The sequence below is a fragment of the Cynara cardunculus genome, unplaced genomic scaffold (assembly GCF_001531365.2).
Source record: "Cynara cardunculus var. scolymus isolate 2C unplaced genomic scaffold, CcrdV1 Un_Scaffold_2815, whole genome shotgun sequence".
Classification (NCBI taxonomy): Eukaryota; Viridiplantae; Streptophyta; class Magnoliopsida; order Asterales; family Asteraceae; genus Cynara; species Cynara cardunculus.
The window spans coordinates 59,249-74,086 of record NW_020201232.1 but is presented as its reverse complement, the minus strand read 5'-3'; the positions used below and the strand labels follow the sequence as shown (position 1 = coordinate 74,086).

The window sequence follows — 14,838 nt, the reverse complement described above, 5'->3', positions numbered from 1 at the left end:
GATGTTTCATGCTCATGAATTTGATGTTTGTCCCAATACTTTACCTGAATATCAAAATCAGGTAAACATATATATGTTCATTTTGACAGCAACAGAATATGTTCATTTTGACAGCAACAGAATAGGTGAAGGACATGGTTGCAGCAATAGTTGAACAATTCCAAGCAGAACCAAAAATAAGAAAGTTCCACATGAGACCTTTGTTGGTATGCTCACATCAACAGAAAGATATATATGTACCACCATATACTACATATACAGCAGGCACGGTTCAAGTACGTGTGAACAATTTATGAAGATAGTTGTATGTAGTGTTGGCACAGGGGTTTAGAACATGTTTAATACACATACAATTTAGAATAAGAATGAACCAAAATAAGCAGTATTATTACATGAACATGTAACAGTTGTTGTATCTAAACACACATACTGGGCACACAACAACAAAATGAAATCAAAAACAAAATGAGTGGCCAGGTGTGTGTGTGTGTGTGTGTCTATTAGATGAAATCAAAAACAAAATGAGGATGGCAGCGGTTTATAACCAAACTTCACAAATATATATGACATAATATATGAAAACATTATCAACCAAACTTCACAAATACATATGACATAATATATGACATAAAAGAGGATTCTTGAGGATTCTTACCTCAAAGTTGTAAATAGCCTTGCTTCATCAATCGGTTAAACCAAAAATAAGAGAAAGGAAATTAAAATCTCATATGGTTGGAAAAATCAAAATTGAAATAGAAAACAATATTGTTTTGAAAGCATACCTCCAAATTCTAGGGTTTTGAAGAACTTGTGAGATTAAATCAACAGGGATGAGGGAGTTATATGTATCGATGAGGTTGTGATACATCAAATCCCCTTGATTCATGAAATAGCACATCTGCTCGAGGTGATACATCAAAACCATCATTGTTTTCTTAAACGAGGTCTGTAAAGAAGAAAGTTATCGTCTATCTATCCCAAAATGTTTTGATTCGTATGTGACAAAAATGACAGAAGAAGAAAGAAGAAGAAAGCTTTTGATCTTGTGGTTTTAGTTGCAGAGATAGAATTCTGAAGAAGGAGATATCGGCCCAAATGGGAATTTTTAAAAGTTTGATAAGAAAAAGGTGGGTTTGACCCAATTAACATTTGGGGTTGTGGGTTGTGAGATATTGCATAAATGGCTTGTACATTGTGTATAAAATTTTGTAATTAAGAGTTTTTTAAATTTCTTCATTAAAATGGTTGTACTCTATGCTTTAAAAGTTGTAATTAAGACAATGACTTAAATGCTTATATATGTAGTATATATATATATATATATATATATATATATATATATCCAATTAATACACAATCTCACATACCCGCATGATCAAACATATCAATTTTATCATGCTATCACGTGATCATTTAATCAGATAATCACATATTAATTACCTTTGGTGATGACCAGAATCCGGTTATCACAATGAGAATAGTTATTAGAAACAGTTGATTTAGAACTGCTCGAATAACTGTTAGATTTAGAACAGTCATAAAAGCATGTTTTACACCGTGAAGGAGAATCAGTTGAGCTTTGAGCACAAGAAAAGTCTTTAACTTTCTTAAAAAGCTGGTCTCTTTCATCAACAACTAAATCATACTTCTCTTTGAGTTCAGTTCTCATTTTCAATTCAGTTTCAAGTTCTGTCTTAAGAGCAGACAATATCTTAGAAGTATTCAGGAGTTTACCTTCTATCTCCTTCTTCAGCTTCTCAAACATCTTCTTTTCTTTATCAAACTCTCGTCTCTCTTCATCTGAGCTGCTCTTTTCATTCTCAGAAGCAATGTTGAGCCATTTTTCTTTTCTACAAGCTCTTTTGAAATTGTTGCATATTTCTTAGTAGTATTTCTCTTTTCAAGAGCAAACAGATTCTTCTCTTCATCCAAAGCTTTTTGCTTTTGAGCAATGCAGTCAGATAGTTCCAGATTCTTGCTCAGACATTATTCTCTAATCTTTTTCTTCTCTTTATCAATCTTGGCCCATTCCAAGATGATAAGCTGTTCAAAATCACAAATTTGATTTAACAACATTTTAGCATTCAACTTTAGAGAGATGATCTTATTTTCAAAAGATATACGTTCAGAATCAAATCTTTTCTCCACTTCAATCATTCTCTTTTTTTCTTTCTCAAAACTTTTTCCATCTCTAGGTCCAGTAATTTTCTAACTTTAATCAAATCACTTTCAGATTGACAAAGTTTCTCATTTAGTTTTTCTAACTTCTTGATGAATGTTTCTTTGAGAGTTCTTTTCAGCACTTAGTTCATTTTGAACATCTTGAAGTTTGTTAAACAAATCATTGTTTCATTTAATCCAAACTTTTAATTCTTCAGCTGAATCTTCTTTTACGGAATTTAATTTTTACAGTAAATTCTTCAATCTCTCTGTTCAGTCTTATAGTCTCTTGTGAATCAAAAACATTCTTCATGAGATTATTCATCTTTTCTTGCAAAACTTTCTTCTCTTCCTTCTCTCTTTCATTATAGTCAGTTAACCGAATGGTCCAAGATATGTTCTTGTTAAGCTCTGAATTTAATTTATTGTATTTCTCTTTTAGCTCTTTGTATTCCCTCTCATAAAAATTTGCCCTTTAAAAATCAACGATTGATCAAAGAATCTAATGCAATGAACGAAATCAGTTAAAGAAATCACAAAACAACAAAAACTTTCAGATAAAGTCCGTAAGCTAAAAAAATTCTCAGAAAAAAGAAATTCAAAAACTGTTTAGAAATCTAAAAATCAGCGAAAACCGCCAAAAATCAGTAAAAATAGTCAAAAACTATTGAAAACAGTTAAAAACTGCTAAAATTGATCAAAAATAGTTTACACAAAACTGATTAATACAGTTCAAAATAGTTCAAAATCAATCATAGTCCTCAAAAAATCAGTAAATTTAAAGAAAAATAGGTAAAACCAATTGGTGATCGAGGATGAAATTCGGGTAAGCAAGTGACCGAGGTAGAGAATAGTATGATCAAAAGGGTATCCGAGAAACACTAATTGTTGGCCGAGAAGACTAGCTCCAACGTGGGTAATGCACTATGTAGCCTAATCTGCATAAAGCTATGTGGCAGATAAGTCACACAATCTGGACATGGGTGAGCGGGGAAGCTAAATCGTATATGGCTGTTTCCGGGTTAGCTTAAGAAGACCTAAGGCTGTATCCGAATAAGGGATCAAGTCTTGGCCGAGGTTACTCAAAACTGGACACAATTATTGTCCGAGGAAGGCTTGCTAGAAAGACGACTTGCGACCAAGACAGTTTCCAGGGAGCCTAATCTGGACGACCCTTTGTCCGGGGTTGTCTGATAGTTCAAAAATGAGACAAAGTAAATGATCAAAGAACAAATCCGGATGGTGATGATTGAGGAAGCTTGGTCCGACCAAGACTGTGAGCCAGTTAGAGTTGAACTCGGATCTTTGTACGAGAAGGTGTGAATACGATCAATCCTTAGGCCGAGGATGATGATATCCGGCTAAAAAAGATGTCCATACCGAGTTCGGAAGGCAGTCTTAGCAATATCTTCTTCTCTGACTTTTAACTGATGGTATCCTGACCGCAAACCGATCTTTGAAAAGTAACTGGCTCTCACCAGTTGATCAAATAGATCATCGATTCTTGGTAAAGGATACTTATTCTTAATCGTCAGTTTGTTCAATTCACGATAATCAATGCACATCAGCATTGATCCATCTTTCTTCTTGACAAACAAAACTGGAGCACCCCAGCGTGAGGTGCTAGGTCTGATGAAACCTTTGTCAAGGAGATCTTTCAACTGTGTGACCATTTCCTTTAACTCCGACAGTGCCAGTCGGTACAGTGCTCTTGTCACTGTTGCTGCTCCAGGTACCAGATATATTCTAAACTCAATAGATCTATCTGGCGGTAGACCAGTTAAAACTTCTGAAAAGACTTCTAGATAGTCACACACAACTAGAATTAATTCTTGCTTACTCTTTTCCTTCCTTGAATCTACCACATAAGCTAGATAACTCTGACATCCCTTCTGAATACATTTTCAGGCTTTTATAATCGATAACAAGTTGATATGGTGATCCTGCTGATCACTATAAATAACAATTGGTCCTTTCCCAGGCAGATCAATATTGATCATTTTCTTATTACACAGAATACTAGCCTGATTCTCTGCTAACCAATCTATTCCCATCACAATGTCGAATTCTTTCATCGACATTGGAAACAATTGGATCAGCAGCCCACACCCCTCAGTTTCAATTATGCTATTATGAAACACATAAGCAACAGGTTCTTGACTATTAGCAATGTCAACTACTAATATATCGTCAAGTAGCACAAAAGTCATACATGCAGATTCAACAAATGATGTTGACACAAATGAAAAATTTGCATCCAAATCAAATAGCACCTTAGCATATATGGAATTTAGAAGGAATGTACCTATTACCACATCAGGTGTAGCCTCGGCCTCATTCTTCATCATACGGAATGACCGACCCTGCGCCCCTCCTTGCCCTCCTCAGATAGATTGGGTCTTCCACGGGCACTTGATGCATTACTTCCCATAGTTAATTGCGAAGTCTTTAACAGTGGGAAGTTGGGTCTTATATGATCCGGTGAATTACAATTAAAACATCTTCTAGTAACCGGACAACTTCTTGATTAATGACCTCCCCCCCACACTTGTAACATCTTCTCAGATCCGTTTTACAATCACCCTGGTGAATCTGTCTACACCGGGGACAGGCTTTTTCATTAGCTTTCTATACAGATCTATTATCATATCTTACTAAATTTGACCCTCGATAATCAAATGAAGGTCCTTCCCATTTTCTCTTGTCAACAACCTTTCCTTCTTCTTGCCTATTCTTATTTCTTTCAGTGACCTCTACAGCATCCATCAATGAAAAAATAGTAGGATTTATAGCAATCACAAATTCTCGAATTGAAGACTTTAAGCCCCAAATATATCTTTCCACTTTTCTGGATTTTGACGAAATGTAATGTTCAGCAAATTGGAAGTATTCAATGAACTTCACGGTGTATTCCTGAACAGTTCCAAAACCTTGGCTGTCTTGGGATAGAACTGATCTTTAAATCTATTCACAAATTCTGCCCAAGATGATGTTGTAAAACATCCGTTCTAGCCAAAGACTCGACTTCCCACTAGAATAATGCATTAGATTTCAATATAGAAAAAGCAAACCAAACTTTATGTCTCCAGACACTTAATAGTGTTGAATACGAACTCAATCTTTTTAATCCAACACAGAGCTTTAACTGGATATCTTTCTCCAGAGAACGTTGGTGGTTTGCAAGTCAAAAACATATTAATATCCCCCTCTTTGTTGTGTGTAACTGGAATAGTGGGATTTATTTATACTCTTTCCATTTCAACTCTAGCAGGTATCCCCATAATAGACGTCAAGGTTTTGCTTAACTTTCCAATTCTTCTGCCAACATGTCTCTAGTTACATACTCTAGCTAGGGCATCTGTTCTTGATTACTATTTCCAGAATGTGATTCTCCATGATCAGGATGAGTTTCTGATTGACTGCTTCTACTTCTAACTTGTCCTCTTCCTCGCCCCTGCCTCTAATTTGTCCTCTACCTCAATCCTCTGAAGTATTAGCAGGAGCATTGACAGGGGAATTTTCTATATCATCAGGATTAGGACTGGCGATCCTTACAGATCTTCGAGTTTGGCTAGACATCTGCAAATTTCAATATTAACAATCACGTATTCACATTCTCAAATATAATGAAGTATCTAAGTTCAGATATGTACCTATAAATTCATAGTTACATTGGCGAGATGTAATTCGAATTTACCTTACACACTATTCTCTTAACTCATCATATTTATTCCTAATGGTGCTAACTATGTCTGGGACCCCTAACATGCAATGTATTAGTTTAAGTCTATGTATCATGCTTTAAATACCTAAATCCCTTAAACTCACGCTCTCATACCACCTTCTGTAACACCCCACATCACACATTGCATAAATCACATACTTCATTCAAAACAAATACATGTATTACTGGACTTAGATCCCATAATACAGGAAATTAACGTACAAATTACATAAGCCAAAAACTCCAAAATACAAGTTCTTATACTATTCAACATTTATCTATAAAACTAGATTTATTCACAAGCTGATCTTCATATAGTTATGAATACAAGAAAATAATTACATTTTTTCTTTTCCCTTACCATCATGTAACCCAACATTTCCTGCAATACATATTAGAAAGACAAAATGAGGGTTAGACCAGAAGGTCTAGTGATATCCCTTTTTCCATAAAATTGCAGGGTGAAGATCACCAAAACTTTATTTAAAATTAACGTTTCATGTAAACAGATACATAACCACATAGGTTACAACAACCAGTACCCTCTGATTCTCAAGCAAAATTCTGACTTTATAAATAGCTCATTAGCAAAAGCAAGACTAGAGACTTTCAGATTCCACATAACATGTCCCTAAACATTTTTTTATTAGAAATAAGGTTATTAAAACCTCTGGCCAAAAGCCAATTATCTTCATCTCAATAACATCCTTACTACCATTTCCAATAAGAACCATGTTCCTGAGTCTTTAAATCACAAAGAAATAAGGACTCAGAGCCATCGTAATCTTAAAGGACATAATAGTAAGAGTTGCATTAATAAACACATACATAAATGCCACCCTTATATCCAAAGATACAACTCACCTTGACATGCCACCCTTATCCCAAAGTACACCTCTCATTGATATGTTACCCTTATTTCCTTATCAAAATCTACAGATTATTTCCAATAAGGACAAACCGAAGTCACAAACGTCCTGACGGAAGATTATCTATAGTTATAACCAGTATTAGTTTCAAAACAAACGTTGTACAATCTTTCTTTATTATTTTAGAAAGAAACAAATGTTTTTAACATAATCCAACTTCGAATAAATAATTTATAAACTTATCCGGTCAACATAAATAATTCCAGCCAGACTATATATCTTATCAACACTGTCCCAATAAAGTTGTACACAATCGAATCCGGCCAACACTTCAATTATGGGAAAACAATTCATATACTCAAATCTGGTTAACTCTTAGCCGGACTTACCTGTCTCCGGTCAAGACTATAGCCGGACAGATGCCAATCCGGTCAACACTACTACCGTACTCACAGTTCTCCGGTCAAGACTATGTTCGGATTCATTAATTTCAAATTGAACCAACATTCTATCCGGTCAACCTAGTGACTGGACACTTCCAATCCAGACACACATTTTCAAAACAAAATTCAATATACAGAAGATGAAATTCATATGCATTAAGATGTATATATATATATATATGAATGTGTTACTGTGCATACGTGAGAATTGTTAAAATATGTGTATGCACGTATGATAATATGCATATATGAGAAATTATTAAATATATGTGTACATGTGCATATTTTTGGTTAAGAATGAGAGATTTAAAAATAAGTAAACCCCCACCGCCTTAAGAGTTTGATGATATTAATACCATACACCGCTTTTGATATATATATATATATATATATAAAGGAGATAAGATTAATCTTATCTTACTTTTTGAGAAATCCTTCAGAAAAAGAAAAGTGTGTGTGTGTGTGGCGTTGAAGGTGTCTTCTTGAAAGAAAACTTGCATAAAAGTGATTTGAAGATTCTGTGATTACTTGAAGAAGTTGTTATGTGATCTGTTATCAAATATGTGCATAAGGTGAGTATTTGTGATGAGATAATGTTTTGGTGATTTTCACCCTGCAACTATATGGAAAAAGGGATCTCACTAGACCATCAGGTCTAACCCTCATTTTGTCTTTCATATATGTATTGCAGGAACAACCGAGTACCATGATAGTAAAGGAAAGGGGAAAATGTAATATGTTTCCCTATGTGTATAACTATATGAAGATCAGCCTATGAATGTGTTTAATTTTGAAGTTGAATGTTATGAAGTACAAGAACATGTATTTTGGAATTTTTGGGTTGTGTATTTCTTTGAATGAATTATGTGTTATATGAAATGTAAAGATATGGGTGTTATAGAAGTGGTAACAGAGCCTGAGTTTAAGGGATTTAGGTATTCACAACATGATGCCCAGACTTAAACTGTTTCATTGCATATTAAGGGTCCTAGACATAGTTAGCACCTTTGGAAATAAATATGATAAGTTAAGGGATTAGTGTGTTAGGTACATTCGAATTAGATCTGGCCAATGTAATTATGAATCTACTGGTACATATCTGAACTTGGACACTTTATTATATTTGGGAATGTGAATACATGATTATTAACATTGAAATTTGCAGAAGACTAGCCGATCTCAAAGGTCTGAAAGGATCATCCACCCCAATCCTAATAATGCAGAGGATTCCCCTATTGTTGCTCCAATCAATACATCAGAGGGTAGAGGCAGAGGTAGAGGCAGAGGCAGAGAAAGAGGGCAAGCCAGAGGCAAAAATTATCAATATGAGACTCATGCTGACCTTGTAGAATCTAACTCTAAGAATGTTAATCAAAAGTAGATACCCTAGCTAGAGTATGTAACCAGGGATATGTTAGTAGAGGAAATGGGAAAATTAAGAGAAACATTGACATCCATCATGGGGATACCTGCTAGAATTGAAACCGAAAGAGTTGAAATAAATCCATCTGTTTCAGTTATAAATAACAAAGAGGGAGATATCAAAAGGTTCCTAACTTGCAAACCTCCAACATTTTCTGAAGAACGAGATCCGGTTAAATCCATGTGCAGGATCAAGGAAATAGAGTCTATATTCAACACTATCAGATGCTCGGAAGCAAATAAAGTCAGATTTGCTGTTTCTGTATTAAAATCTAATGCACCGTTCTAGTGAGTAGTTGAATCATTGGAATATTCTTGATTTGTTGAGCACTATATCTCATCTGAATCCAGAAAAGTAGAAAGATATACTTGGGGTTTAAAACCATCTATTCGAAAATTTGTGATTGCCATGAATCCTACTACGTTTTCTTTAACAGTGGATGCAACAGAGTTTACTAAGAGGATAAGAACAGACAGGAAGAAGTAAAAGTTGTAGAGAAGAGAAAATGGGAAGGACCTTCAACATGTTACCGAGGACCAAAATCTGTGAATTATGGCAATAGACCTTTTCAGAAAATTAATGGAGAAGCCTGTCCCCGATGTCATCAGATTCATCAAGGCGACTGTAAAACAAATATGAGAAAATGTTATCAGTGTGGTGAGGCAGGTCACTTGTCAAGGAACTATCCAATTGCTAAAAGATGTTTTAATGGTAATTCACTAGATCATCTTCGACCCAATTGCTCACAACTAACAACTCCACAGCTGACTATGGGAAGTAATACCTCAAGACCAAATATAAGTAGAGGAGGGTAAGGAGGGGCGTGACATCGATCATTTCAGATGACTAAAAACGAGGCCGAAACTACATCACATGTAGTAACAGGTACATATCTCATATACTCTCTATATGCTAAGGTGTTATTTGATTCAAGTGCAAACTTTTCGTTTGTATCACCATCCTTTGCCAAATATGCATGCATGAATTTTGTGCCACTTGACGATAAATTAGTAGTTGACACTGCTAATAGTCAAGAATCTGTTGCTTATATGTTCAATAATTGTGCCATTGTTATTGAGGGGTGTGAGTTACCGATTTGACTGTTCCCGATGCCGATGAAAGAATTTGATGTAGTAGTGGGAATGGATTAGTTGACAGAAAATCAAGCCAGTATTGTTTGCAATAGAAAAATGATTAGAATTGCCTTACCAGACAGAGGGTTAGTTGTTATTTATGGTGATTGTCAAAATCATCATACCAGCCTTTTATCTATACTAAAATCCCGAAGGTGTATTGAGAAAAAGTGTTAGGGGTATTTGGCTTATGGAATTGATGCAAAGAAAGAAAAAAGGAAGCAAGATCTGATTCCAATTGTTAGTAAATATCCAGAAGTCTTTCCAGAGGACTTAACCGGTTTACCACCAGACAGAGTTATTGAATTTGGGATTGATCTTATACCTGGAGTAGCACCAGTAGCTAAAGCGCCATATCGATTATGTTTGGACTGAAATTCAGTGTAAAATTGTATTCGTCTTGAAAGTTAATTTGTCTATAATTGTATTAAAGACACCGTGTTTGACTTTTCTCTAGATTATTTGACTTTGACTATTAGTGTTTACTTTGTCCCTATATAAAGGGTAAGTTCTTTGTAATTTTGAGTAAAAGAATTCAATTGTAATATCTTTACGTAATAAGAAGGTTTGACTAGATTGTAGTGCATTGACCTTTTCTCTCAACTCTTTCATGTGTTCTTGATTACTAGATCTGAGATTCTACCATTGGTTCTAGATAGAAGATTGAAGATTGATTATTAGGGAACAACAATTGGTATCAGAGCAGGATAGCAGTGAAATCGCGTGAAGAAATCATAATTTCTTTTAAGATTTTTTCTGGAAATTCTTCTGAACTTCCCTTCTCATCATACTCGGCAAAGTCCCCTCCAGACAAGTCGATATCGTCAAATTTTGTTCCTTCCATAGAATACCATCAAAGGAACGAAATCCAATGGTTCAAAACCCCTGCAGTCGAATACCATCAAAAGAGCATACTTCCCTAACTCACTGGAGTCATTAGTAAGTGGAGAGCCTCGGCCTGGGATCATGGTCACTGTTCCTTCCCTTTTACAGAACTTACACTTTTGGATAAGATTGGTGGTACCCTTTTTTGGTAGAGGAAGTGTCCCATTCAGGCTAACGCATGTCTCTTTCTCAGTCACCTCACCACAGTTTTCACACTTAAACTTGAAGTAGTAGGTGAAGTCAGGATCATCAACACTGCCTCGAGGCTGAAAGTTTGTGAGATTTTCGAGCTCCCCGCTGATATACAACATGTAGTTCACCATATTTTCACACACTTTCTTCTCTCTGGAATTAGTGATGCTTTCGGTAGAAATGATGGTTTTGTTTCACCGAAAGAATACGTTCATTTTACAAGATTTCATGTTGTTGCTTCACGGATTGTGGAGTTACGATTTCCTTTCGCAACTTTGAAGATTGATTATTAGGGAACAACAATTGGTATCAGAGCAGGAATGCAGTGAAATAGCGTGAAGAATCAGAATTTTTTTAAGATTTTTTTGGAAATTTTTCTACTGTTCATCTTTTCTTCATTAGTGTTCTTCAAGTTTTAAGACTTTGATCTGAAAACTTTTCAAGTTTTTGTGTTTTTCATGTTAAAAATATGATCAAAGTGTGCGTAATTGATTCGTGAATCTTTGTTATTTACAAATTTTCGTGATTTGATCATCCATTTTCAAAATATGATGAAATTAGTGGTTTTAAAATTTTTGGTGTTCTTGAAAAAGTTTTCAAAAATTTAGATTTTGATCCATTTTTGATTGAATTTTTTGTAGTTTTTGTGTTTGTTTGTTGATTTTGATCGGATTATGAATGTTGGCTGGTATCCTTTCTTGTTAAATCGCTTCGATTGTAATCTGTTGAGGCTCTATGTCACTTGGCATTTTTGATTAGCTTGTGACCAGATTGTGCTAAATCGCTTAATGAATTGATGACTTGGTAAGCGTATTACATAAATCGCTTGATGAATTGATGACTTGGTAAGCGGATTACATAAATCGCTTGATGCATTGATGACTTGGTAAGCAGATTACATAAATTGCTTGATACATAGACTAGTTGGTGACCGGATTCCTCTTAACTCTCACAAGGTTTGATCGGTTAACTCTAAATAGCTTGGCATTTTGCTTGGTTGGTGACTGGGCATTAGTTAAATCGCTTGGAACATCATTCAAAGCCTAACCGCCTCGAACGTAGCCTTGTCCGAGCTTAGCTCTCATCGATTAAATTCTTGGTCGTGATCTACACTTTCTCGGATATCCCTGCGTCCGGATTACCTTTATTCTCAGCTATATTTCATCCGGATTACATGCTTTCTCGGCTACAGCTTTGTGCGATTTGAGTTGCATACTTAGCCAAATTTCCAATTTTGTCTGAATCTAGTTGTGATTAACTGTTTTTTATTTGATTCTAACTGTTTTTCGCTGATTTTCTATTTTCTCAATAGTTTTTGAGTTTTCTGTTTGTTTTTGAGCTTAATTGTTTTTTATTTCTTTTTTAACTGATTTCACAGCATTTGATCTGATTAATCAATCTGATTTTTGAAAAATGGCAGTTTCTTTTGAGAGAGAGAATAAAGTTTTGAAAGAGAAAGTTTCAGAGTTGGAAAAGAGTTTGAAACAGTATACAAATAAATATGTAAACATATTCTATGAGAATCACTCTAATCTGAAATTCATCAAAGATTTAAAGAAAGAACATAAAGAAGAATGTGAGAGAATTGAGAAAGATTTTCAGCATAAGGTTGAAAAACTTGAGAAATCTCTGTTTTCTGTAAGTAAAAACTATGATGATGATTTGAAGACTTGGAGTAATGCTAATAAGGAATTATTCAATAAACTTCAAGATCTGCAAAGTGAGAGGAATTCTTCTGAGAAAGATAATACAGATACAGAGGAGTTAACTGGAAAACTTCATACATTTGAGAGTGATTTGTGTGAGTTAAGGAATGAATTTGAAAAGGAGAAGAAAAGAGTTTCTGAAATAGAGAAAAAGTTTGATGTTGAATGCTTATCTTATGAGAATAAGATAAACTCTCTCGAGCTGAACTCAAAAATGTTGTTAAAGCAAATATCAGATTTTGAGCAGCTGATCATCTTGGAACGTGCCAAGAATGATAAAGAGAAGAAAGACATCACAGAAGAGTGTCAGAGCCAAACACAGAAATTATAGACAGCATTACTCTAAAGCAGAAGGCTTTAGATGAAGAGAAAAAGCAGTTTGCTCTTGAGAAGAGAAATACTACAAAGAAACATACAACTATTGCTAAGAGCTTGCTGAAAAGAAAAAGTGGCTTGACATCGCTTCTGAGAATGAGAAGAGTAACTCAGATGAAGAAAGAAGAGAGTTTATAAATCAGAAGGAGAAGTTTGAAATGCTTAAGAAGGAGTTAGAAGGTAAACTCCTGGATACTAACAAAGAAATTGTCTGATCTGAAGACAGACTTTGAAACTGAATTAAAGATGACAACATAACTCAGAAATAAGAATGAGTTAGTTAATTTGGAAATAGACCAACTTTTACAGAAAGTCAAAGACTTTTCTTGCTCAAAGCTCAATTGATTCTCCTTCTCAGTGTAAAACCAGCTTCTATGACTGTTCCAAATCGAATAGTTATTGAAGCAGCCCTAAATCTACTGTTTCTAAGAACTATTCTCGTTCTTCTAATCAGTATTATCAAGGGTATGCAATTAGATCATCCAATTATTCTTCTATGGTTAAAAGTATTTGGGTCAGTAAATCTAAATCTGTTTCATCTCGTACCCCTGTTGTTACTAATCATCTTCCTTGTTTTGTAAGATCTACTACTGATTTGATTCATCTTAGCAAGAGAAGAATCATGTGCTCCACATGCAAAACAATATATTTTGTGAACAAGAAGACATACAACAAATAGAGTACAAATAACAGATATAAGAAGGATTGGAAAGGTAAGAACAAGTATGATTACAATAACTGGCATGAATCATATTTTTTATCTGATCATCCTGTTCAAAGTGCTAAAAACAAACATCTAATAGAAATAGATGGTTTGGAAGTTACAACATACCCCAGCACGATACTAACAAAATAGGACCCAAATTCATTTGGGTACCAAAATCTATTTGATCTGATTTTGCAGGTATGTCAATTTTGCGCTGATCAGAATATCATCCCATTGATGCACTAATTCAGGGGGAGTTGTAAACTGTCTAAATAAAAGGCTTTTGAACAACACAGTTCAGGACTCGTGCTTTACCGAGTGTGGTTTCTAAACACTCAGTTTAGGACCCGTGCTTAAAATGTTTCCATTTTTTTTTCCTTTTGAGCTTAACTGAAACATTTCTTAAATCTATTTTCAAAGAGGATAATAATCTATGATTAATGTTCCTTGAACTCCAAAGTAGGAAGGGGAAACCCATTGCATGTGAAGTTTAAGCATGTAAAGCTATGTTTTGAAGTGTTAAATCTTGGATGCATCTTTAATCTATCCTATCTTCTTCGAAAACTCAATGGAATCGAGAAAGATTCTTCCCTGGAGATTTAAATTTATTTTCCTAGCTTGAAAATGGTGATTACCTTTGGAAAATGATGAGTTCGGCCCCATATGACTGCCACTCGGTGAGCGTGCAATATGTTTCGAGGGCTGTGTAACTCAAGGTTGAAGAGTAATGATGAGGAATTTAAAACCCACTCAAACTTCTTGGTATTCGGAAATAGTCGGCTGAGCTCATTATTTTTAATGATGTGACAAGTTGAGCATAAAATGACTTTTGAAAGGTTCTCATTTTTAGAGTTTTGAGGAACCCAAAAATATTTGGAACAAAATTTATAATGTGTCCAAAAATCAGCTTTTGAGTAAAAGATTTTGATTTCTTTTATTTTGGACTATTATTAGTTTATTAATAAAATATCAACTTTATTTCCTAAAATCCGATGGCATTACATAGGGTGCAACTTGACTCTATTTCCGTCTAGAGCTCATAGGAGATCTGAATGTGGGATGTTGGTCTATTTAGGAAGACAGGGCAGATGTTGAGAGCTTCAGACTTCATTTCCTTGGATATTCATCATCAAACCAGTGAGTTCTCGCGGCCCCACTTTTAATGCTTTGTTTATTGTTTTGGGAGAAAAGCACGAGATTAAGCAAACTATGCATGTTACTT

The 14,838-nt window shown here is 34.8% G+C and overlaps 1 protein-coding gene across 1 annotated transcript; it reads right to left on the bottom strand.

Moving 5' to 3' along the window:
• Positions 1 to 5,637: 5,637 nt before the first annotated feature.
• On the bottom strand, positions 5,638 to 10,960 carry LOC112503281 (UPF0587 protein C1orf123 homolog). Its single transcript, XM_025107340.1, has 2 exons — positions 10,604 to 10,960; positions 5,638 to 5,739 (listed from the first exon to the last, which is right to left on the bottom strand). The coding sequence occupies exons 1-2, from the start codon at positions 10,958 to 10,960 to the stop codon at positions 5,638 to 5,640; spliced, it is 459 nt and encodes a 152-aa protein (XP_024963108.1).
• Between the last annotated feature and the right edge of the window lie 3,878 nt (positions 10,961 to 14,838).

Coding starts and splice junctions, on each gene's coding strand:
- LOC112503281 (XM_025107340.1), bottom strand. CDS start 10,960: ATGGTGAACTACATGTTGTATATCAGCGGGGAGCTCGAAAATCTCACA. Junction 5,740..10,603: donor TGGATTTCGTTCCTTTGATG/GTATTCTATGGA, acceptor TGAAATTTGCAG/ATGTCTAGCCAAACTCGAAG.